Raw genomic sequence first — 26,793 nt, 5'->3', positions numbered from 1 at the left:
GACCTTTGCCTAGGAGAATCAGGGGATGAAGAGCCACCACCTCCACTGCATAACACTTCACCATCATAGGGTTAACATTGCTAACCCCAACATAAACTGGCAATGGTACGGGAAGGAAGCGAGGGAGCCAGAGCTCAGTCCCCACTGGGCGCTGGCTCAGTTGTAACTGGGTGCTGGCTCGGCTCCTGTGGGCACTCAGCGCCAATGGAAACTCCGGTGCTACAGTGGCTCAGCCCCAACCTGGCGTTCAGTTATCTATATGATAAATGCATGACTTAATCTTGAGTCAAACAAATGACTAAAGACAGGGTCAACCAGCATAGTTCCGTGCCAAGTGAGCTAATAGTTCTGGTGCCAGATGTACTACGTCATCGGTTTAACTACATATTAGCTGTGTGTCAATCCAAGCTCAGCGTAGGCACAGCTAAAGCAACATTAACTTTGTTCCTTTGATCAGTTTCAAGTACAGCCCTCTATAGGGATGCTCCCTCCATGGTAGGTCTCTGTACATTTACAAAGAAAATTGCTTCTTTTAATTATAATACATAATTCTACTTTACTAGCATGACCTAATCTTGAGTCAAACAAATGACTAAAGACAGGGTCAACCAGCATAGTTCGGCACCAAGTGAGCTAATAGTTCTGGTGCCAGATGTACTACGTCATTGGTTTAACTACATATTAGCTGTGTGTGTGTCAATCCAAGCTCAGTGTAGGCACAGCTAAAGCAACATTAACTTTGTTCCCTAGATCAGTTTCAAGTACAGTCCTCTATAGGGATGTTCCCTCCATGGTAGGTCCCTGTACATTTACAAAGAAAATTACTTCTTTTAATTATAATAATTCTATTTTACTAGGATCTCTGCTAGACTGTCTTCTGAAAACCCATCGTAACTAAAACTCTCTCCTGCTACTTAAACAATTTTGGAAAGGAAAGGGTGATAAGCATTAGCAAACATACTTTCATATATCAGAACTCTATAACTAACAACAAATATTAATCTTGCATGAAGTGTCTTGCAGAATTAAAATTCAACACCAAAATCATTCTGGTAATGAATGAAATGTTTACATTATTATGTTACTCCATCAAGAATTTTAAGTAATTTGTATTTTTCCTAGCAATACTTACCCCGAACTACTTTCTTAGGAGAATCCTGGGTCGAAGATCACAACCTCTGACCAGCAGTCCTTTCCATCCCCATAGAGCTCCTGCCCTCAGGTATGCGGGGACGGAAGGGTAGGCGTAAAAATCTCGTAGTTTAGGAGTCCTTCCATTCTGCTGAGACCTTTCCTCACCGCCCTGACTGGGCAGAGGAGCAGGTCCTTGGGATCCTCGGACTTCGAAAGAGCTGGAATGGAGAACTCCATGAACCGCTCGTCTACCACTGACGGGTTCTGGGACTTGGCTACGAAGGATGGCACGAATTTGAAAGTTAGTTCTCTCCACCCCCTTGAGTGGGACACCTGGTAGGAGAGGCCATGAAGCTCCCCCACCTCTTGGAGGATGCTAAAGCCAAGAAGAAGAGTCTTGAGTGTGAGCTCTCGGTCTGTGATATCCTTGAGCAACTTGAAGGGGAGCTTTATTACAGCAGCCAGGACCCTGGCCACATCCCAGCGAAGTACTGATAAGGACCTTGGGGGTATGTCTGTTCAAATCCCCTAATAAATAGGGAGATGTCCTTTGAATTGTCCGCCGGGACACCTCTCACCACAACAGACTCCTCAGGTTCCACCTTTGTGGGGACCCGGCAACGGACTCACCTAGTTCCCGTCGCTGGGAGGAGCCAGGGGAACAGTTCTGATGCTCCACTGGGGAATCCTGAGAGAGCAGGTGACGGCAAAAAGCCTCCTGGGCCACGGCTCGTGCTCCTACTCCACGGATCTTCTGAGGAAGACTTCTTGGTCAGAGAACGAGATTTCTTCTTGCACTTGGTAGGGGGCAGATCCCATTGTTGATCAGAGCACTCACCACGTTGCTTCCCATGAACAAGGGCGACCCCAACACGTGTTACACAGTGTGGAGATCGATCTTAAAAAGAGAAAGGAAGGACCCGCAGGCCCTGCCCTCCGGACCTGGGCAACATTGTTGCGATGAAGCTTCCATAAGTACCGAAAGACCACACACACGCGGCACACACACCAAGCACAGGGAAAGACAAAGGGTAATGGGCTGGTAAACGAACGATGAGCTGGAGCGTGTAAACGCTGCAGCAACCAGGAATGGACTGGAGGTCAGAGGTCATGATCTTCGACCCTGGGCCATACCTGGCTGGGGGTCAGGAGGGAATAACCAGTTTTTTCTGGTCAGTACCGGATTGACATCCAGGATTCTCCTAAGAAAGTAGTTCGGAGTAAGCATATGGCGTCGGAACAAATTACTCATTGTAACGGTGAGTTAATCAAAAGATTGCAAGATCGCTACTGAAACGGTATAACTGAACAATATCAGGTCGGTAACCAGGAACCAAAAAGGGAGAGTCACAAAAACGTTGTTATTTAACTAGAAGCTGAGGTACATTTTCAATTGAAAAATGGTTAAAGAAAAGGTAACTAACACATAAAAAGATGAAAATCCCAAGGAAGACAATAATTCTGGTTAGGAGGAAGAAATTCAGCCGGACGGTTGTGCGGTCTGTGAAAAGCAGGTAACCTTTAAAGAACCAGTATGGCATCACCTGAGATTACTGCGATAGCTGGTTTCACAATGGCTGCATCAAAGTAAGGAAGATTATGACTTAGTTCAGAAAAATAAGTCTCCACTGCTTTTGCAGAAAATGAAAATGAACTTATAAGAATATGAAATCTAAATACTGGAAGATGAAGGCATTGAGTGAAACTTTCATACACAAGATGAGTGTCCTAAAAGAGGTAATAATGAAACTAAGTGAGGAGTTACAGGAAGTGAAATGAGGCTTAGATCCTGAACAGCGAGTAAGAAGTGAGGATTTTAACATGGTGATTAGAAAGAGGTTAAGGAATTATGGGAGAAAGCAAAACGTAAAAATAACCTTGTTATTTACAACATTAACGAATGTTTAGAATGAAATGATGAAACTACAGTATGCTTAGAACCAACAAGGAAACCTGTAGCAGGCAATTCAATGGGGGCTAAGGGACACTGAAATAGTAGAAGTAAATACCGTATATTTCGGCGTATAAGTCGACCGGAAGATAAGTCGACCCCCCAATTCTGAGTAAATTTTTATGATTTTAACTAATATCGGGTATATTAGTCGACCTATAAAATGTGAGGCCAACCGTACGCTCAAAATAAGCAGCAGTGTAAAACGTATCATATAAAATAACCTGAATGTTATTATGGTACATATGTTGCTCTACTTACCATAAGAAATACAGGTAATATACTCGGTATATTAACAAATCTGTGTAATATATAAAAGATGAATACCGGCAAATATGATTAGAAATGACGAAACGAAAGATACGTTACTCGAGTGTAATGTAAACAAACAAAGCGCTAACTAACGCTGCATAACAGCCAACGTATATATGTATGTACAAACTGCCACTCAAGTTAATGTTTTGATTGGGTTGTATTTTATTATTATGTTGGAATATTCCTTGACCATTGGTTCTTCTATGGCATAAACAGGCTCATTTGAGGGAAAACGAACTTGCAGTTGATTCACCAGATTCAAACTGGGATCCTTATGATGAAACCGTGAATGATAATTTGTCTGATGAATTGTTTAATTCAAGTGACGATGACTCAAGTAATTTTGAAGGATTTTAAATACATATTTACTATTAAATACAATTTTTTTTTTATTTAAAGTGATAAATAAAGATTTCATACCATAAATGTTTTTGAACAATACCCCGGTAAATACAAAACTGTCAGAGTGAACGCATCCTTCTCATTTACTATACTACAAATAGCTACGCAATGTTTACACTTGCTCTGCGATTGGGGTTTCTTCAAGTTACTTTGATTTGTTTCATTTTATTTAAGGTAACGGATGTTCTAATGTATTATTATTGTCATATTACAGTGTGAAATGTTTTTAATACTGGTATTTACATACATAGTTACCTCAACAAGGCTGTCATTGTTATTAGCCAACTGTAAAGCCTGGATTCCTGTACCGATATGCCAAAATAATAAAGATTCACTTTTTGTTACCGTCAGATAAGTCGACCCCCTAATTTTGGAATGATTTTTTGGGGCTAAAGGGTCGACTTATACGCCGAAATATACGGTAGATTATGAAGAAATGATAGGATGCAGGCACCCAATACAAGGGAACATGAGAGAGACAGAGAACCTGGGCCAAGACCTATTTTAGTCAAGATGAAAAGTGAAAGAGAAAAATGGACAGTAGTAAGAAAATCCAAGATTCTCAAGTGAAAGCAAGAGCTACAATAAAGCAGAATATTCATAGCACCAGATCTAATCTACAGGAAAGGAGAACAGGATAAGATACTGTGACAGGAACTCAAAAGACAAAAGAGAAAGGGGGGAACCGGGACGGTACATTAGAAAGGGTAAACTGATCAGAAATGTAAATTTTCAGCAAAGTCCACAGGAGGCAACAAGAGAAATGTAATAATCAGAGACATAAATTATACAATATTCATTAAGCACAAATCAAAAGTAGAAATGCAGTTTAAAATTTATATGTTAAACATAAAATGTTTAACTAAACAGAAGTTGGTAGAAATAGAAAGTGTAATACACAAAGTTGGTAGAAATAGAAAGTGTAATACACAATGTTAACAAGATATTTTGTTTAACTGAAACACACCAGAAACTAGACAAAATAGCATTAAGTAAAGGTATAAATAAAATAGAAAAACATGAGAGCTATGAAAGACAAAAAAGGATGAGGGTTAATGATGCCATATAGAAATAGTAAGAAAAATATGATGGATATGAAAGACAAAAAAGGAGGAGGGTTAATGATGCTAATATAGAAATAGTGATAACACAGAGTTAAACTTAAACAAGGTGGAAACCATTAGCAAAGATTTATTGTATAATATATGTAAAATATATACAATAATATTATTCATATTTTGCTGTTATACTCAAGGTCTAGAGAATATAGGAAGGTCTTGTCATGTGCACCTTAATATGGGGTAGATGATCAAATGGCTAAGTGCGTGACGTCACAACAACCACAGTCAGGCTACTTAACCTATATAAAATAACAATTTGTTGAAAATTGTATTTTTCCTAACTATACAAACCTGAGGTCCTTTACAATAGGAAGGTACTTAGCGGCAGCTGAACCGGTTGTAAGCTTTCGAACAAGGGGTTCGGTAGTTAACTACTTGTCCGGCAGTTGGTGGTACGCTCGACTGCGAGGCGAGAAGTCACTTTGCTTGAGGCCCAGGAAACGCAGAGTGAGGGGTGGCATGAGGTGGGACTATATGTAAAGGACCTCAGGTTTGTATAATTAGGAAAAATACAATTTTCAACAAATTGTTATTTGTTCCGATATGGAATACAAACCTTCGGTCCTTTACAATAGGAAGACTCACTTATTGGTGGGTGGAATCTGAGTCTTATGAACAGATTGGTGTTCGTCCTACCTTTGATTCCCTCCCTGGTCGTAAGAGCAGAGGGAGGGATCCTAGCCTTTGCCCAGCTGATCGGGGTATGCACGGCAAGATCAGAGGTCAGACTTCTGGACCAAATTATAGGAGGGAGGCAAGCGTATTTCTTATAATTAGCAAAAAGCAAGAACTAGTTCCTACTTCAAGAGCCAAAGTAAAGTTATGGGTTTGTCTCATATTGGCTACCACTCCCCCCCTTGTTGGGGAGTGGTGGATAAACACTTCTATCCCTATTGAAAGGGATAGTAAGGGGCTCGGTTGTGTAGCTTACCTGCATCGGCCTCCTGTTCAGCGTAGTGACGACCGCGGCCCTCTCCCCACAGGTAGAGGGAAGAATGAAGGAGGAAGAGAAGCCAGTCACACTCTCTTTCACTCGTCCATACAGTCACATAAGGATGCGATGCTGTTCTGTCCGCTCGGGTGCTGGGTAGACTACACAACTTGTTGAGCAGCCACCACAGGTCCCAAGGAATGCCCAAAACCCCTGCCTTCAGAACCTGCACCACGGAGAAGTTCTTGCGGAACGCAAGGGTTGGACCAATACCTCTGACTTCGTGGGCTCTCGGATGAAGGGTACGGGTGTCGTCACTGTCAGCTGTCTCGTAAGTCCTCCTGATCACCTCACACAGCCAGAAAGAAAGTGTGTTCCTGGAAACTTCTTTCTTGGTAACCCCTGTGCTAACGAAGAGGCGTCGACACTCAGGCCTGAGGTGCCGAGTTCTCTTCAGATAGTGCCGTAGCACCCTCACAGGACAAAGCAGCATCTCATCCGCATCATTATCGGTGAAATCCTTCAGGGAGGGGATCGTGAAGGACTCGAACCGGTCATCAGGGACCGAAGGATTCTGAGTCTTTGTTACGAAGTTCGGGGCGAAATCGAGCGTCACGGATCCCCATCCCCTGGAATGCTTAACGTTGAAGGAAAGACCATGAAGTTCGCCTACTCTCTTCACCGATGCCAGGGCCAGCAAGAAGAGGGTCTTGAGGGTTAGATCCCTGTCTGACGACTCTCGGAGTGGCTCGAAGGGTCTGCGAGTCAAACTCCTAAGGACGAGAGTCACGTCCCATCCCGGGGGCCTGAGTTCTTTGGGTGGGCAAGACTTCTTGAAGCTCTTCATCAGGAGGGAGATCTCGAAAGAAGAGGAGATATCCACACCTCGCAGTTTAAGGACTAAGGCCAGGGCGGCTCTGTAGCCCTTAACTGCGGGGAAGACTCGCCCTGCTGCCGTGTCGATCAGCATACCCAGGTACTTCATCCTCTGCTTGGGTTCAAGCTCTGACTTCTCGTAATTCACAACAATTCCCAGATCGCGGCAGAATTCGAGGAGTCAATCTCTGTCCTGCAGCAACTGCGAGCGGGACCTCGCCGGGACTAACCAATCATTGAGATACCTCAGGAGACGTATCCCTACCGAGTGGGCCCAAGCCAACACCAGCGTGAACACTCACGTGAACACCTGTGGGGCGGTTGAGAGACCGAAACAAAGTGCCCTGAACTGGTACACCGTCCCATCGAGGATGAAGCGGAGGTACGTACTTCCTGGAGGATTGATGGACGGGTATCAGGAAATACGCGTTCCTTCAAATCCACAGAAAGCATGAAGTCGTTCTCCCTAATGGAATCGAGCACCGAACGTGCTGTTTCCATCGTGAACCGAGTCTGGCGAACGAACCGGTTCAGGGGAGAGAGATCTATCACCGGGCGCCAGCCCCCCAAAGACTTCTTCACAAGGAAGAGGAGGCTGTAGAAGCCCGGCTACTGATCCTGAACGATCTCCACAGCTCGTTTGCTCAGCATGGCTTTTACTTCCTGCCGAAGCATCACGTCCTTGGTTGAGCCAGGAACGTAGGTTTGGAGATGGACCGGGTTGGAGGTGAGGGGTGGCCGAGACCCGAAGGGTAGTAAATATCCCTCCTGAAGGACGTTTACTATCCAGGTCTCCGCACTGTAGCGCTGCCATGTTGCCCAATGGCTCGCCAGGCACCCCCCCACTTCCGGCAGCAGGTGAGGGGGAACGCCGTCCCTAGCGTTTCCCACCTCTCTTCGACTTCTTCTTACCCGCCAACCCTCATGAGAAGGAGGGCTGGTGATGGTCGCCCGTTGAAGAAATTGAAGGCAGAGTCTTTCCTTTGGGCTTCGACGATGCGATCGTCTTGGCCGCAGAGGAAGCGCTAACCAAACTCTTAAGTTTGGCCACAGTCGTTCAAGGCTGCCCAGATGCCTTCAAAACTGCCTGGTGTACTAAACGGTCACTGTCGTCAGTGTGCCGTCTTTCCACCGCAGCGTCCACCATCTCTCCTGGGAAGAGAGAGGAGGAACTCCGCACCGGTCCGTTGCGAAGACCCAGAGCCGCCTAACGCCCAGCCGCCTCACGCCCGGCTGCCCTGGTCACTCGGGTGAGAACAGCGTCTCTACGCCGGAGAACCAGGTTGGCCCACAGGTTGGCCGTCTGGTGGGCCAGGTAGGCGACAGCCCTACCCCCAGACTGGCACAGTCTCACGAAAGCCGGGTCCCCTTCAGGAGTGATGTTCCCCAAGGAGGCCGCAGTTTTCAACACTGTGAGGGACCACAGGTCGAGCCATGAGACTGCATGGAAGGCTGCCATTGCGGTAGACTCCAAGGCAAGTGCCTCCTGCTGTGAGAACCAGAGGTTCTCTGACAGGAGCTGCGGCAGAGACACCCCTGGAGTTAGCCTGGCTAGTTCCGGGTTAACCTGTTTGGACGGCAGAGGGTCCTCCGAAGGCACGTAAAAGCACCTCTGTCGCGGTAGAGGTGGAGGAAGGAGCTTAGCAGACCTACTGGACCGAAGTGAACCCTCCTGTCTGGAAACGAGAGCATCCACTTGGCCCAGCATGCTGTCAGCCAAAGCTGATCGCGGCAGACTCACCGCTGTCCTGGGTTCCTTCTTAGGTCCCTGGAACACCTCCAAACCCGATGTAGGTTCGGTAGGTGGGAGTGGCGATCCTTCTCCGAGGTCATTGTGCTGACGGATCAGTGCAATTACCTCCGCGAACGACCTCTGGATCTCGGGAGGGACTGCATCCTGTGGAGACGGACCGTCAAGCCCTTCCAATGAGAATGCCTCCCGAGAACCTCCTCCTTCCACAGGAGGAACCACGATAGACCCCTCCTGGTCTCCTCCTACCACTTGCGCGTACGATCTGGTTGGTCCGAGGACCGTGCCAGGTTTGTAGGGTGTCGTGGCGGGATCGCGAGGGGCACGCCCTTTGTGATCGCTCCTGATCACCTCGCTCTTCCCGGTAAAGCCCGAGGAAGTTGAAGGGATCGGAGAGGCAGACCTGACGCTCCCCCTGCGCCCACCGGTGTGCTGAGGGGGCTGCAGGCGAGCGGGGAGAGCGGCTGAACCAAGAACAGCGGCGAAAGTCCCTAGCATCAGAGGGCTGCTGCTGGTCCCCCTCTCCGCCCGGTCCCTGAAGGAGCGGCGGTCAGGGGACCTGCAGAGTCCACTGTCGCTGTGGAGCGAGGCCTATCCTCATGGAGCATCATGTCACCTGGACCAGTCGAGGCTGGTTCAGGCGACCGAGGGGACCGCTTCCTCGCCTCAGCCCGCAAGCAGTCTGGGACCGTAGTGTCAACCCTGGGTACCAGCGCGTCGCCACGAGAGCGATCGCTGGTCTGGTGAGAGTCGCCCAAGCGACTCCCTCCAGTCTTCCGTCCCAAGCCTGGATCCTGGCGCCGAGTGAACTCGGATGCCTGGGTCTTGGCTCCTCTTCCTCTTCCTCTTCCTCTTCGTCAGCTTCCTCAGCACCACCGTCAGGTCTTCCATCCAGGACGGAGCCGGGGCAGTTGCCGAAGCAACAGGGCCCGACTGCACCTGTCCGGAAGGACCTGGGGTGGGAGCAGCAACACCACAAGCAGGAACGACGGCGGTAGGAACCGGTACCAAGGCTGGAGCAGCAACGAAATCAGGAACAGGAGGCGGGGCAGGAACTGGCAGCATCCTCTGCACAGGAGGTAGGTCTAGCAGCGAGCTCTTGGGACACCGGCAGTCCAAGGCTGAGGCAGGAACAGGAAAACCAGGAGGCGGCGTAGCAACGGGCAAGGAAACCTCCGGCAGCGGACCCTGCACAACGGCTGTCGGGGTCACCGTGGCTATGTGCTGTGTATATACCAGGTGAGGAGGAGCAGCGTAGCCCGGCGTGGACACCGTAGTGGTAGTCGTGGTGGTAGGCCCGTGCGTAACCGGCGTAGCCCCTCTCGCCAGATGACGAAGCAGCCCCTAGACCGTCAGTGTCCCTTGCAGCCCCAGCGAGTACCAGGCCCTACCGAGATCGTCACCTGTGGTCAGCAAGTCTGAGGGAGGAAAAGTCGGGTAGATTAGTGGGGGGGTCCCCCCTTGCTGGGGGGGGGAGGATAGTTCCCAGCCCGAGCGAACGGAGGACCCCGAGTACAACTGGATGTCGGGGTATCTCGGCCCCTCCTCTACACTCGACTGATCGAGGGAGGAGAGGGAGCGAGAAACCTCCCTCAAAGGGGAAGGAGCCATACGAGGGAGCTGAGCCAGAGGGAGAAAGGAGGAAAACATATCGGTAACCAAGGGCATAGCCGGGGAGTCCTCTGACGACTCCTTAGCCGGCTTCCGCGGCTTCTTCCTCCCCCCATAGCGTTCCCATAGCGCTCCCACTGCGCCTCCGACCAAAAAATGCATGTGTCACAAGTCTCAGTACGAGAGCATTCATGCCCTCTACCGAGCACAAAAATCATGAGGATCTACCTCCACAGAAGAGCGGAAAGCCCCACACTTACGGCCCCCAATACCCGGGCATAGTCTACAGTTGATGGGGGGGCGAGGGGGTTTCTCCGGCTCTTGTTGCATAATTTCCATAATAAAATGAAAACCAAAACAGACATGCACTTACTTTTGTACTTGCAAACACACACAAGTAAAAGAAAAAGCGAAAAAGTCTTCATGCAGTGAAGTAAACCAAGCATACGACAGAAGCGGGCAGAGAGACGAAGAGCAGCACGTCCATCCACGAGCGCGGCCGAAAGCAAAGTGACTTCTCGCCTCGCAGTTGAGCATACCGCTAACTGCCGGACAAGTAGTTAACTACCGAGCCCCTTGTTCGAAAGCTTACGACCGGTTCAGCTGCCGCCAAGTACCTTCCTATTGTAAAGGACCGAAGGTTTGTATTCCGCATCGGAACAATCCTGTATTTACTCTCCCTTTTTAATTTTTTTTAAATACAACTCAAAGCTATTTGATAATCAAAGTAATACAGTCGTACCCCTACATAAGAAAGTCCCTACGTACGAAAAATCCAGGTTAAGATCGCAAATACGAAGATATTTTTGCTTCTGTGTACGAAAATAATACAGGTTGCGAAAGGGTGTGCTGTAAAGTCCGAGATTTGCCGAGAACAATTTTAAAACTTGCGCTCCGCCAACTGAGTAGACTTGCCACCATCCTCCCACTCTCCCATTGGTTCCTGATGCTAGTTACTGCCGTGAGATCCTGCTCTCCTATTGGTCAGCATCTATCCCATCATGCATCTATGTAAGGAAGTTCCTCGACCATTTCGTTTCGGTAGCATTATTGTACACACATGGAATTCGTTCGTTCACGTAGATTTTGTTCGTTAACGTAAATTCATGTTAGTGATTTCACTTTTGTTGTACTGTAAGTTACTTTATTGTGCTGTGTGTGAACTTGACAACTTACGTTAATAGCCATGGATCCCAAGAATGTTGCTGAAGTTCACGGAAAGAAGAGGATGCTTTCTATGGAGACGAAGATGGAGATAATCAAGAAGTGTTGATGTTTTCTGCCATTTGTTAATGTTTTTCGTACAGTTTAGTGTTAATGTTTTCTGCCATTTTTTAATGCGTTTTGTAAAGTTAAGTGTTCATGTTTTCTGCCGTTTGTCCTCCTCCTCCTCTGTTGCCACTTTCGTACATCGCCTCCCTCAAAAGGTAAGGGTCCACATTTTACTACATACGTACATACATATACGTACAGTATTTCTTGTACCCTGTACACTAATACACTTTATTTACAGGTATAGTAACGGTTAGGTTAGGTACTGAATGGTCCAAATTGTTGTATTTCATTGATTATTGGTCAATTTAGCTTTATTATAAAATTTACTGTCATGTTTTTGTAGGGCTTGGAATGAATTAGGCAATTTACACGTAAAACGTAGTTCTGGATACGAAAAAATCAGGTTACGAAGGCCGCTTCGGAACGGATTAATTTCATAACCTGAGGTGCTACTGTAGTCAGATGAAGGTTCTTCATTCTACGATGTTAAAATGAATAACAATATGAGAGATCATTTGAACATTTTGGCTAAATAACATTGAAATAATGGAAAACCTACCTTTGCTTTCTTCTTTTTTTCCGTTATTAAATACGATTATCTGTTTGTTTACGAAAATAGTAGTCAGATAACAAAACTACATTTCAGTATGTTAAATAATCATGAGAGAGAGTTCTAAAGAACATTCTAAACAATACGTGATATAAATATATTTCTAGAATTATACACACTTATTATATCTCAATAAAATCACATTTTGCACATATTTTAACATCATACTATTATGATTATGTTTCTACCTTTTTCATCTTGTTCGCCACTTGTCTGGAATAACTAATGTCTGTTCAAATCATGAATTCTAAAAAATGTATGGCAACAAACTAAATATTTTATGACTTATTAAGTTACTTGGATGTGACTGCTAATTATATCTGCTAATTATCACTCCTTTTACTGCTGTTAAACATTTTTTCCCCATGGTGAGAATCAAACATCTTATCCATACACTTCCAATGTTCAAGAAGCTCTTCTTTAGGCTTCATTAGTTTGCCCTCTCTAAAGCTTATGGCACCAATCCATGTGTCATCTCCCTTTGTTGCTTTAGCTACTTAATATTCCAGTTGTGGAAGCCTGCAAGCAATGAAACTGCCAACATATCATACATTTTTTTCTTCTATGGCATATTCCCATGTTTGCTCTTCAACTTCCTGGTCTTTGAAGTCATCACATCACTTTGATCATCCTTATCAAATTCTGGCAAGTAAAATATAATTACTGATAAACTGAGCTCTTTTTGAAGACAATTCCCTTCATCTTCAAACGATGCATCCTGTTTTTCAGGGATGTGGGAAAATGAGCCAGATGGTACATTGTCCCTTGCAGTTTTCAACGTTGCTCTTAGAGCTTACAAGGGTCCTCTCTTTTCCTAAAAGGTGAGCTCTGAGATGATGTTTAAATGCAACTGGTGACGTGTGCTGATCATATGCTCCCATTGGCCTTATGTAGGCAAATTTAGAATATACATTGTGCCAAGTTTTTATTTTACCATTTTCAGCCAGTTAGACAAAGGATAGAGTACTTTACTTTTCATCACTTTCATTTCTCTAGGGGTTTTACTCATGTCTTGCAAGATTTTTCTTGCATTTACAGGTTTAGTCCCATAAGCATTTCTTTATGATTTTCTATCTATCAACAAGCAGCATGAAATCGCTAGTAATTTTCCAGTCCTCATCTTCAAATTTCCTTGCTGGAGTGGTCATTAGATTTATAGGTACTTTTGGACAGCAATTGCACGGCAAGTTTAACTCATTCGTTGCACATATTCATATAATAACAATATGTTTTTCGGAAAGTTTATAAGCTGTAGAAAGATGACTTTTGCTACTTGTTTTTAGCTCTCTAAGTGAACCATTGTGAGCTTGCGTACTACGTACCATCCGGCAATATTAACATATGGCCAAGAAAGTTATTTCTAATTAGCTTAACTAGGTGTGGAGCATCTGCAAACATATGTATTTCTCTGCTGTTGTTCATTGGATTAATAAAGGACCTTCCTCGTGGTAGCCTAAGGCAAGGTGGTGCTGACATCACGCTCTGGACCTACGCGAAAGAGGCTTATTTTGGGTCAGCGCTGACAAGACTTCTCTATACTCTCTAGACCTTGGTTATACTTATCAGTAGGAAATACAGAGGAGGATAAAAATAGAGATACAGCAATAAAATTGGAATGTGAAAAAATTATTAAAAACAAATGACCAAAAATCATTATTATGAGAAGATTTTAATTGCCATGTAGGTTTTCAGGCCACCAGAATACAGACAGAAATAGGGAAGTAATACACTAGTGTAATACATTACACTAGAATGGATGAATGAACATAGGCTAATACTACTCGATGGAGATGACAGATGCACTGGAGTTAACACATGGGAGACAATGCAGATGAAAAGTGTAACAGACTTTGCTTTAGCCAACGAGAAGTTCTATGAAAATTTCAAGGAGATGGTAATTGATGGAGACAAAAATGAATTTGACATCTCTACCATAACCTAATTGCCATCAACTTGGCATTCAAAGGACAGAACAGGAATCTCAACAAAGGTAAATGGGAGGAAGTCAAATACTTCAAAACGGATGAAGATAGCCTAAGTGACTTTATTCAAAAACTAGAAGAGAAGTTAATAGAAAAGGACAAACAGAATCTCAGAAATGGACTTATCAATAAAAGAAGAGGCAGAAGATAAGTTAGTGAGTACATATAGGAGAAAGACGGTAGTAGAGGAAAAAGTAAAGGAGCAACCCCGGTTCAATGAAGAAATAAGAAAAGGTATTAAGGAAAAGAATGAATAGGAAGAAAAGAAATGAGAGAGATAATATTGTAAAGGGAAGTCTAGAGAAGAAATATATCCAAAAGCAAAGGAAGTGCTGGTATTAATAAAAGAAGAGATAACTATTTATGAAAAGAAAACAACACAAGAAATGAGAAGAAACAAAAAATAGAGCTCTGGGAAAATATTGGTAGGATAAGAAATAGGCAAAAAACAAGAAAAGAAGTTATACATTTATATAATGAACAGGGAAGCAAGCCAAATGAGGCTGAAACAAAGGACGAATTAGTGAATTATTGGAGAACCATATACTACAGTAAACACAAAAATAAAATAAGAGAAAGCTGGAATGAAGAGAAAAATGAGGAATATGAAAATGAAATGGCAGAGGTAGATGATTGCATAAAAACTGGAGATTATAGATTCCCAAAAGTACTAAGAGGACATATGGACCTATTGATGGAATGCCAAAGGAAGAAAAGATAAAAAAGAATCACAAAGCTTAATAAATAAAACAACTCATACAACTAAGAGGCGCCGTTGTAAAGGCAATGCCTCGACCCATAACCAAACCAAACAAAACAAACGTAAACATCGGTTTGACAACCAATGCTTACATATCTGATCCTCGGCAAAGAGTAGTTAAACAATTTACTGCAATTTCACTGTAAACGCAAACCACTGATGTACTACTCCAGTACAAACCAACAAAACAAGGAAAAACTTATCCTCAAGTTTTCGGCTCAAGCTATTTGACTTTCGGTTTGGATACAGAAGTCTGATAACCAGCAAAAAAATAACTGCTGTCGACACTAGATTTTATCACCAGGCATCCAGAAATGGAATGAACTAGTCTGCTGTATCGTTCCTAACCCTCTACCTAGGGGGCGAGACTGGTGTCAACTACACAATATCAGTGTCACTACTGCGAAATTTGAATCTAAACTGCTGCAAATAAGTAAAATTAATAGCTATGTAATTACTGGGAAGTTACTTAATTAAAAATTAAAAATACAATAAACTACCTGTCTCGATCACGATCACGGTCTCTGTCTCGGCGATCCTTTTCTCTTTCTCTGTCTCGATCCCCTCTATCCTTGTCCCGATCTCTGCGATCGCGCTCCCTGTCATGATCTCGGTCTCTGCCACGTTCTCTTTCCCTGTCTCTATCTCGATCTTTATCTCTGTCACTTGCTTTACCGACTGATGGCACATATTCCCCAATTTCACCATATATACTGTCATCAGCACCTGTTCTTCCACTCTAAAAAATAAAAGTATTATCTGTGAAAACTGACACATTTTAAAATTGTACTTTACTCCAAATATTACCTCAAGAGCTTAAGTTGAAATTATGCATATTGTAACAAATTCCCATTTTTTTACATTACAATGACAACATATCTACAAAGCTTTTACTACAGGAATAAAGATTACTATGGTAAAAAAAATCTGTCAAGACTTACAGGATCATTCTTTCCCTTATCCTTTTTCTTTTGCTTTTTATTTGCACGTCCAGTACGAAGATATGACAAAATCTGTGTCAGTTTCTGAATCACTATATCATTGGTAGTGAAGGTAGCTTGCATATTCTGAAAAAGAGAAAATATAAATTTCATCACAAAAAATTACGTTGTAATATAAATTAACATTAATGAAAACACTAAACCATTAAAAACAAATTGGATTATTTTAAAGCTTTATTAGCCATTAAACGCCGAAGCGGTATTTTAAAAATCATCTCCCGTATGCCGGCGGCGTTTGCGAGTGAGGGCTGAAGCAGAAATTTTTTTTTTTTTTAAATCACAGCACGCTTAGTTTTCAAGATTAAGAGTTTATTTTTGGCTCCTTTTTTTGTCATTGCCTGAAGTTTAGCATGCAACCATCAGAAATGAAAAAAATCATTATTACATATAAATATTGGGATATATGACAGCACAAAAAAAAAAAAAAAGTCATATATAATTGTATACAAATCGCGCTGTGAGCAAAACGATTAAAGCTAACAAGTTAATTTTTTTTGTATTGTACACTAAATTGCAATCATTTTGGTATATAACACATTGTAAAATTATCAAGGAAACACAGAAAAAACATTATCACAAAATGATGCACGAATTTGTAATGCGCAGACGTAAAAAAAGCGGTTTTCAAAAATTCACCATAAATCAAAATATTGTGCTAGAGACTTCCCGTTTGTTGCAAAATGAAGTTGATTGATTGAATATTACTAGACTGTAAGTGTTGTAGCTTACAATTGCAGTTTTCGACCATTTCAGTCGAGTTAAAGTTGACCGAAGGACAAATTTTTTCTATTTATCGTTATTTATATGAAAATATTTCAAAACTGATAAAAGCTACAACCATGGGTTGTTTTTAGTTGTATTCTACATAAAATTGCACATATTTTCATATATAAAACTTTATATTACAGCTAATTTAAAATGGTGCAAACATTACGACAATCAGACGAAAAAATTTATGATTTTTTCAGAAGAATACCGCGTGGACGTAAGGAAAAAGTTTATTTCATAAATTTACCATAAATCGAAATATTGTGTTAGAGACTTCCAATTTGTTGCAAAATATTACTAGAATTTAGTTGAATATTACTAGAATGTAATAGTTTTTAGTTGAATGTTTTTAGTTGAATATTACTAGAATGTAATAGTTTTAGCTTACATTTGCATTTTTTTACCATTTCGGTCGAGTCAAAATTGACTGAAGGTTGAAGTTTTGGCACTTATCATTATTTATATGAAAATATTTCAAAACTGATAAAAGCTACAACCATGGATTGTTTTTAGTTGTATTCTACATGAAATTGCTCACATTTTCATATATAAAACTTTATGTAACGGCTAATTTAAAATGGTGCAAACATTATAACAATCGGACGAAAAAATTTCTGATTTTTTTCGGAAGAGTTACTGCGCGGACATAAGGAAAATATTTTTTTTTCATAAATTCACCATAAAATGACAATTTGTCGAAAATTGCATTTTTCCTAACTATACAAACCTGAGGTCCTTTAACAATAGGAAGGTAACTAGCGGCAGCTGGGACGGTCGTAAGCTTCGAACAAGGGGAGAACGGTAGTTAACTGCTTGTCCGATCGTGCGCGCGCCCGCGCGCCCGAGAGGTGAAGAATCACTTTTGCTTTAGGCCCATGCAAAAAGTTGCAGAGTGAGGGGTGGCATGAGGTGGGACTATATGTAAAGGACCTCAGGTTTGTATAGTTAGGAAAAATGCAATTTTCGACAAATTGTCATTTGTTCCGATACGTAATACAAACCCTCGGTCCTTTAACAATAGGAAGACTCACTTCTTGGTGGGAGGAATCTGAGTCTTTTTGGTGAACAGACTGGTGTTCGTCCAACCCTGGAGTGCCTCCCTGGTCGTAAGAGCAAGGGAGGGATCCAAACCTCTGTCCGATTGATCGGGGTGTGCACCGCAGGATCAATGGTCAGACCTCTGGGCCAAGTACTAAGAGAGAGGCAAGCGTATCTCTTCGTACCAGCAAGCAAGAACTTGTTCCTGTTTGCAAGAGACAATCATAAAATGATGGGTTGTCTCAAGTTGGCATCCACTTCCTCCCCCTTGTTGGAGGAAGTGGTGGATATTTACTCCTATCCCTACTGAAAGGGATAGGATGGTGCTCTATTGAGTAACTCACCTGCATCTCGTCCTTACCCAGCAGGGTGACGACCGTGTCCCTCTACCCAGAGGTAGAGGGAAGAAAAAGATGGGAAGAGGAGCCAGTCACACTCTCATTCCTCATCCATTCTTACGGTCACACCAGGACTCGATGCTGTTCAGCCTGCGAGGGTCTGGGTTAACTACACAACGTGTTGAACAACCACCACGGTTCCCAAGGAAAAAGATCCAAGGAACTGTGGGCAATATCCTGAAGGTAGAAGGAGGTGCATGCGGTCTGGTTGGACCAGGCGCCTGCCTTCATTACCTGCGCCACGGAGAAGTTCTTGCGGAACGCGAGAGAATGATGAAGAGGCGTCCACACTCATCCTGGGTGTCGAGTTTCTTCAGACAGCTCCGTCGCGCCTTCACAGGACAAAGCAGCATAGCCTTCGTATCGGAGGCGGTGAAGTCCATTAGGGAGGGTATTGTGAAGGACTCGAACCAATCGTCAGTTACCGAAGGGTTCTGAGTCTTCGCTACGAAGATCGGTACGAAATCGAGCGTCACAAATCCCCATCCCTTTGTGCTTGACTTCTCATGAGAAGTCATGCAGTTACCTAAGACGAAAAGAAGGGAATAGTCGTATGACCTATCCCTCTTCTCGACTTTGGTTACGTACAGTACTCATACTGACAAGCTATTAAGACGAAGTAATGATTGCTCTGGAACAACCGAACTAAGTCCACAGCATAGTTCGTAACTGACTCGGGCGCTCTGACAGCTGCCGACTGACTGTTTCGGAATCGGCAAGTTGTCCAAGCATCCGGGTAAGTCACGTGACCTTCTCCCTTTAAAGTGTTATGCTGAGAGACCAAACAAATAAAATATTTGTTAGTCACCGATGCCGGACGGCGCGGCGATGATTCTCTTAATGCATAAGCTCAAAAGGCGAAAGTCAATTGCCTTCAAAAAAGACCGAGGTCCTGATGGCAAGAAAATCTCATAGACGTTGAATCTCAGCTTAAGGAGAAACAACACTATGTGACGTTGAAGACGAAGGTAGGCAATGAATGCAACCTACGTCTTCCAGCTGAATCGAGAGAAGGAATCTCAAGATTCTAAACCTGTGCTTACAAATGACTGAAAACGCTAACCGCCATTTCATTGCTGTCCGGTGTGCAGTGAAAGCGGGCGTTCTTCAGTAATGAAACACAGGGGAGAGCCGCCTGAAGAACTGCTTCTCATGGGCTGAACGTTTGGAAGTAGAGCTGGCAGGTGTGGGAGTAGGCGATGTCTTTCAATACATCTGCTAATCCGGGGTGAACAATGAACAATTGCACACCTCCGAATACAAGATATTTTGAGGACAAACTCAGATTCCGCAAAAATAATTCGCATTATCGAGATACGATGCAGCAAGAGACTATTACAGAATTCTGTTACCGTGCGGTAAACAGAAAGATGAGAGTCGAATAGATATCTGTTTAAAATTCTCGCAATACCGAAGACGATGAATACTAGCGTCACAGCAGTAGATGGTCATTCATGTATGCGAGAATCCCCATTAATCAGAGACTTAAGTCCGTGATTGTTGGGCAGAGATACGGTTGGTATTCAATCAAAGTAGGTGAGAAAGACATAACCAACCGTCTATCTCAAAGCGGCAGCTGGTACTGAAGTGCCTCGGGCAATTCAATACGCAGTAGCTATCGCTGACTCGTCATCCTGAGTTGCCAAGTAATCCTTTCCACGAAGGAATGCGTTCGGCTAGAACCACCGAGCATAAAATGACAATTTGTCGAAAATTGCATTTTTCCTAACTATACAAACCTGAGGTCCTTTAACAATAGGAAGTAACTAGCGGCAGCTGGAACGGTCGTAAGCTTCGAACAAGGGGAGAACGGTAGTTAACTGCTTGTCCGATCGTTGCGCGCCGCGCGACTGGGAGGTAAACAAATCACTTTTGCTTTTGGCCCATGCAAAATACGCAGAGTGAGGGGTGGCATGAGGAGGGACTATATGTAAAGGACCTCAGGTTTGTATAGTTAGGAAAAATGCAATTTTCGACAAATTGTCATTTGTTCCAATACGTAATACAAACCATCGGTCCTTTAACAATAGGAAGACTCACTTCTTAGTGGGAGGAATCTGAGTCTTTTAGATGAACAGACTGGTGTTCGTCCATCCCTGGAATGCCTCCCTGGTCGTAAGAGCGAGGGAGGGATCCAAGCCTCTGTCCGATTGATCGGGGTGTGCACCGCAGGATCAATGGTCAGACCTCTGGGCCGAGTACTAAGAGAGAGGCAAGCGTATCTCTTCGTACCAGCATTGTAAGAACTTTTCCTGTACATGAGCAAATATAAAGTAATGGGTTTGTCTCATGTAGGCATCCACTTCCTCCCCCTTGTTGGAGAAAGTGGTGGATATACACTCCTATCTCTAGTTAAAGAGATAGGATGGAGCTCGGTTGAGTAGCTTACCTGCATCTGACTCCCTTCCAGCGTGGTAACGACCGTATCCCTCTGCCCACAGGTAGAGGTAGAGAAAGATGGTGAAGAGAAGCCAGTCACTCTCTTATTCGCACATTCATTCTCCCAGTCATACCAGGAATCGATGCTGTTCTGCCTGCTCGGGTGCTGGGTAAGCTTACACAACGTGTTGAGCAGCCACCACAGGTCCCAAGGAAAAAGTATCCAAGGACTTGTGGGCAATATCCCGAAGGTAGAAGGACGTGAAGGTGGTCTGGTTGTCCCAGACACCTGCCTTCAGGACCTGCGCCACGGAGAAGTTCTTACGGAACGCTAAGGAGGGTCCGATACCTCTGACTTCGTGGGCTCTCGGTCGGAGCGTACGGATGTCGTCGCTACCATCAGCCTCGTACGCTCTCCTGATCACCTCACGCAGCCAGAAAGAAAGCGTGTTCTTGGAAACTTCTTTCTTGGTAACCCCAGTGCTAACGAGAGGCGTCGACACTCAGGCTGAGGTGTCGAGTTCTCTTCAGATAGCGCCGTAGCGCCCTCACAGGACAAAGTAGCATCTCATCCGCATCGTTATCGTTGAAGTCCAGAAGGGAGGGGATCGTGAAAGACTCGAACCTGTCGTCAGGGATCGACGGATTCTGAGTCTTGGCTACGAAGTTCGGGACGAAATCGAGCGTCACAGATCCCCAGCCTCTGGTGTGTTTAACATCATAAGAAAGACCATGTAGTTCCCCTACTCTCTTCGCCGATGCCAGGGCCAGCAAGAAGAGGGTCTTGAGGGTCAGATCCCTGTCTGACGACTCTCGGAGTGGCTCGAAGGGTCTTCGAGTCAAACTCCTAAGGACGAGAGTCACATCCCACGCAGGGGGCCTGAGTTCCCTGGGTGGGCAAGACCTTTCGAAGCTCCTCATTAGCAAGGAAATCTCGAACGAGTTCGAGATGTCCAGTCCCCTCAGTTTTAGGACGAGCGCCAGTGCTGCTCTATATCCTTTAACTGTGGGTACTGAGAGGAGCTTCTCTCGGCGAAGAAACACGAGGAAATCCGCTACCTGCTGAAGAGTGGCTCTGAGAGGAGACAGACCCTGTCTACGACACCAACCACAGAAGACGGCCCACTTCCCCTGGTACACAGCTGCAGAGGACTGTCGGACGTGTCCCAGCCATCTCTGTTGCTGCGCTACGAGAAAAGCCTCTCGTTCGCAAGAGATGGTGGATAACAGCCAGCCGTGAAGTTGAAGGGACTGGACTGCTTGGTGGTACCGTTCTACGTGTGGCTGGGCTAGAAGGTTGTGCCAATTGGGTAGCTCTCTCGGTGCGTCCGCAAGAAGAGCCAGCAGGTCCGGATATCAAACGGCTTGAGGCCGTTTGGGAGCCACCAGGATCATTCTGAGATTGGGAGTGACCAGCGCTCGACTGATCACTTTCCGAATCAGACAAAAGGGAGGAAAGGCGTAGGCGAAGAGGTTGTCCCAGGGGTGTTGGAGAGCGTCCTCTGCAGCTGCCCATGGGTCCGGCACGGCTGAAAAGAAAACCTGAAGTTTTCTGTTGTGCCGGGTGGCGAACAGGTCTACGACCGGTCGCCCCCACAGGTTGAAGAGCCTTTCCGCCACGTCTTGGTGTAGAGACCATTCGGTCCCTATCACCTGATCCCGACGGCTGAGCTTGTCCGCTACTACATTCCTCTTGCCTGGAATGTAGCGTGCTGACAGCTCTATCGAGTGAGCCGTGGCCCACTCGTGCACCTGCACTGTCAACTGATGGAGCGGAAGAGACACTAGCCCCCCCTGCTTGTTGACATATGCCACTACTGTGGTGTTGTCGCACATCAACACCACTGAGTGTCCCACCAAGCGGTCCTGAAATTCTCGGAGAGCGTTGAACGCCGCCTTGAGTTCCAGGACATTGATGTGAAGGTGCTTTTCGTGATGGTCCCACACACCTGCAGCCAGCAACTCCTCCAGGTGTGCGCCCCATCCCTCGGTCGATGCGTCTGAGAACAGAAGCATCTCCGGGGGGGGAGTGCGTATGGGCACTCCTCTTAAGAGGTTCTTGTCGTCGAGCCACCAGGCTAGGTCCTGCCTCACCTTGTCCGTGAGAGCCACGTGAAAGTAAGGAGGATCCTTGGCCTGAGACCAACTCTCCCTTAGCCTCCACTGGAGAGACCGCAGGTGAAGACGCCCGTGAGGGACTAACTTCTCGAGTGACGACAGATGGCCGATCACGACTTGCCATTGCTGTGCTGCCTGTTCCTGCCGAGACAGGAACCGGCCGGCTGCCTCCCTGAATTTGCTGATACGCAAGTCTGCGGGAAAGACCTGCCCTGCTACCGTGTCTATCAGCATACCCAGGTACTTCATCTTCTGCTTGGGTTCGAGATCGGACTTCTCGTAGTTTATCACGATCCCCAGATCGCGACAAAACTTGAGGAGTCGATCTCTGTCCTGTAGCAACTGCGAGCGGGAGCTCGCCAGGACTAGCCAATCGTCGAGATACCTCAGAAGACGTATCCCGTGCGAATGGGCCCAAGCTGACACCAGAGTGAACACTCGCGTGAACACCTGTGGGGCGGTTGAGAGACCGAAACAGTGCCCTGAATTGGTACACCGTCCCGTCGAAGATGAAGCGGAGGTACTTTCTGGAGGACTGATGGATGGGTATTTGAAAATACGCGTCCTTCAAGTCCACTGAAAGCATGAAATCGTTCCCCCTGATCGAGTCGAGCACCGAGCGTGCCGACTCCATCGTGAACCGCGTCGTGCGAACGAAGCGGTTCAGGGGAGAGAGGTCTATCACCAGACGCCAGCCCCCCGATGCCTTCTCCACTAGGAAGAGGCGGCTGTAAAAGCCCGGTGACTGGTCCTCCACAATTTCTACAGCTCGTTTCGCCAGCATGGTCTTGATCTCCTGTCGAAGAGCGTTGTCCTTTGATGATCCCCGGACATAGGTCTGTAGATGGACCGGTTTGGAGATGAGGGGGGGCCGAGACTCGAAGGGTAGTAGATATCCCTCCCAAAGGACGTCTACTATCCAGTTCTCGGCGCCGTAGCGCTGCCAAGTCGCCCAATGGCTCGCCAGGCACCTCCCCACTTCCGGCAGCAGGTGAGGGGGAACACCGTCCCTAGCGTTTCCCTCCTCATTTCGACTTCTTCCCACCACCTCCTCGGGGAAAGGAGGGTTGGGAGGAGGGCAAATTACGGCCTCCTTTAGCAGACGTCGAAACAGCAGGAGTCTTCACACGGGGCTTGGACGGTGCAACCGTCTTCGCCGCCGTGGAAGCGCTAGCCAAGCTCTTTGGCTTGGCCGCAGTCGCTCGAGATTGCCCAGTAACCTTCGAGACTGCCTGGTGAACTAAGCGGTCACTGTCATCAGTGCGCCGCCTTTCCACCGCAGCGTCCACCATCTCTCCGGGAAAGAGAGCTGGGGAACTCCTAATTGGTCCATTGCGAAGCCCGAGTGCCGCCTCACGCCCGGCCCCCTTGGTCACTCGGGTAAGGACTGCGTCCCTACGTCGAAGAACCAAGTTGGCCCACAGGTTAGCAGTCTGATGGGCGAGGTAAGAGATCGCTCTTCCTCCAGACTGGCACAGTCTCCTGAAAGAAGCGTCGTCTTCGAGAGCAGAACTCCCAGAGCCGGCCGCTACTTTGGATATTGTGAGGGACCACAAATCCAACCAAGAGACTGCCTGGAACGCTGCCATAGTGGTAGATTCCAGGGCAAGTGCCTCCTGCTGCGAGAACCAGAGGTTCTCCGACAGGAGCTGCTGCAGGGACACACCTGGAGTCAGCCTCGCTAACTCCGGGTTAACCTGTTTCGGCAGTATCGGGTCTTCCGAAGGCACGTAGAATCGCCTCTGACGCTGTAGAGGAGGAGGAAGCAGCTTAGAAGACCGTCCGGATTTCAGCGAATCCTCCCGTCCTGAGACGAGATTCTCAACTTGATCCAGGACTGAGTCTGCAAGCTCTGATCGCGGTAACCCCACCATCATTTTGGGTTCCCTCTTAGGACCCCAAAATGACTCGAGCCGGGACGTGGGCTCTGCCGGTGGTAGCGGCGATCCTTCCGCAAGGTCATTATGCTGACGAATCAGCTTAATGACCTCTGCAAAGTTCCTCTGTATCTCGGGAGTGACTGCGTCTTGTGGAGTAGGACCGTCCAGTCCCTCCAGCAAGAACAGATCCCGTGATACTCCTCCTTCAGAAGGAGGAACAGCGGCAGACCCCTGACGGTCACCTCCAACTACTTGCACGTATGTTCTGGTCGGTCCTAAAACCGTGCCTGAGCCATACGGCGTCATAGCGGGATCGCGAGCGGCGCACCTCTCGTGATCACTCCTCGGTACCTCGCTCCTCCCGGTGTAGCCCGAGGAGGTTGAAGGTACAGGAGAGGCAGACCTGACGCTCCCCCCTCGCTCGCTGGCAGGACCAGCGTGCGAGGAGGGCTGCTGCTGATCGTCAACCCGCGGTGGCGATCGAGCAGCAGGCCTAGCCTTGCCGCTCGCCTGGGGCGAGAGGCTCGGCTGAGAACGTCGACGCTGATCTCTAGCGTCAGGCGAGCTGTTGCTGGTTACCGTCTCCGCCCGGTCCCTATGGGAGCGGCGGTCAGGTGACCTGCTAGGCTCTCTGTCGCGGCGAGACCGGCCAGCGTCCTCTCGGCGCGTCGAGCCGCTGGTACCAGCCGTGGCTGGTACCGACGGCCGCGGGGACCCCTTCCTCGCCTCAACCCGTGGCTGGTCAGCGACCGTCACGTCACCCGAGCAGCCAGTTTGGTCGCTGCGAGAGCGTCCACTGGCCTGGCGAGTCGTGTGCACGACTCTCGCCAGTCTTCTGCTCCGCGCCGCTGTCTTGACGGCAAGCGAGCTCGGACGTCAAGACTTTGGCTGGACGGTCTCCCGTGGAAGAGCGTCCACTCAGTACTTCTCGCGAACGAGAAGCGGCCGAGACGGAACCTGGTTTAGCGGCAGGACCGCTAACACCAGGTGAGGACGTACCAGCCGAGGCTGGTACACCTCTGGTCCCCGTCGTCTTCTTCTTTGCAGAGGAAGAGACGGGCCCCGTTCCCGAAGGAACAGGAGGACCAGCAGAAGAGCTCCCCGACTCGCCTGAGCGAGACGGGCCCTTAGAAGATCCCGAAGGAGTCTTCTTAGGGGGGGAGGAGGCAGCCTTCTTCTTCTTCGGCTGTTTAGCCTTAGAAGTCGAAGGGGAAGAGGAGGCAGCAGACGACGAAGAAGACGACGAAGACGACGACGACACCTTCCTCTTCTTCCTCTTCTTCTTCGCCAGGCTCCGCAGGACAGACGTCAGGTCTTCCATCCAGGAGGGAGCCGGGGCAGTTGCCGAAGCAACAGGGCCCGACTGCACCTGTCCGGAAAGACCTGAGACTGTGACAGCACCACCAACAGCAGGAACGACAGGAACAGGTCCAGGAACAGCAGGAACAGCAGGAACAGCATGCACATTATCTGAAAAGGAAGGAGCAGCAGGGACAGCAACAGGTACGGCAGGCACGGCAGGAACCACAGGAGAGCCAGGCGTCCTGTCGGCAGCTACCGTCATTCTCGGCACTGGTGGCAGGTCCAGGGGGGTACTCTTGGGGCAGCGGAAGTCCGGGGTCGGCAACACAAAGAACCCAGGTGGCGGTGGCACCGTCCTCTTTGGTACGGCAGTAATAGGTTTGTGTATTGCAGCCGTGGGTGTCACCGTCATTACATGTGGTGTATACACCAAGTGCGGTGGCATGTCATACGCTGGTGTAGATATGGTGGTAGTGGTAGTGGTTACCGTACCATGAGTGACCACTGCCGACCCCGCCAACCGCTGAATCAACCCCTGGATACTAGGCACTCCCTGCAGTCCCAGCGACTCCCACACCTGTCCCAGGTCGTCCTTCGCTGATGGCACACCTGCGGAAGCAACAGTCGGGTTAGTCAGAGGGGTTTCCTCGCGCCTGGGGGGAGAAGAACCCCACCCAGAGCGGACGGAAGACCCCGAATACAACTGGATGTCCGGGTAGCGGGCGCCCTCCTCCACACTCGACGGATCGAGAGAGGAGAAGGACTCCGCTACCCCCCCCGCAGGGGAAGGCGCGAAACGTGGGGGCTGGCCGGGGGGCAGGAAAGAAGACGAAGTGTCCGTTACCAAAGGAGTCACTGGACTTTCCGATGACTTCTTTGGCGGCCTAAGTCTCTTCCTGCCCTCGTACAGAACCCACTGCACCTCGGACCAATTCATACATGTTACACATGGCTCGGTGCGGGAGCATTCTCGCCCCCGACACCGAGTACAAACTTTGTGTGGATCCACATCCACAAATGATCTGAATCCGCCGCATTTACGCCCCTCCAGCCCGGGACACACTCTACGGGCGACTGGGGGGCGCGGCGAAATCTCCATTTCTTGATCACTCATTATTGCAATGAAAAAAGAAATGTAAATGTACTTACAATCATATACTCTCAATTACACTAGGAAAAAGAGGGCTGATA

At 47.1% G+C, this 26,793-nt stretch overlaps 1 protein-coding gene across 1 annotated transcript in view; it reads right to left on the bottom strand.

Annotated features, from left to right (window-relative positions):
* Positions 1–26,793, bottom strand: part of LOC135207280 (protein Red-like) — a 137,891-nt gene that overhangs the window by 16,022 nt on the left and 95,076 nt on the right. Inside the window, exons 7-8 of the mRNA XM_064238948.1 lie at positions 15,660–15,785; positions 15,219–15,457 (exon numbers count right to left, since the gene is read on the bottom strand). Coding sequence (XP_064095018.1) covers positions 15,219–15,457; positions 15,660–15,785 — 365 coding nt within the window. The remainder of the gene's footprint in view (positions 1–15,218; positions 15,458–15,659; positions 15,786–26,793) is intronic.

The sequence above is a fragment of the Macrobrachium nipponense genome, chromosome 11 (assembly GCF_015104395.2).
Source record: "Macrobrachium nipponense isolate FS-2020 chromosome 11, ASM1510439v2, whole genome shotgun sequence".
NCBI lineage: Eukaryota > Metazoa > Arthropoda > Malacostraca > Decapoda > Palaemonidae > Macrobrachium > Macrobrachium nipponense.
This window is presented reverse-complemented; position numbering and strand designations above follow the sequence as displayed.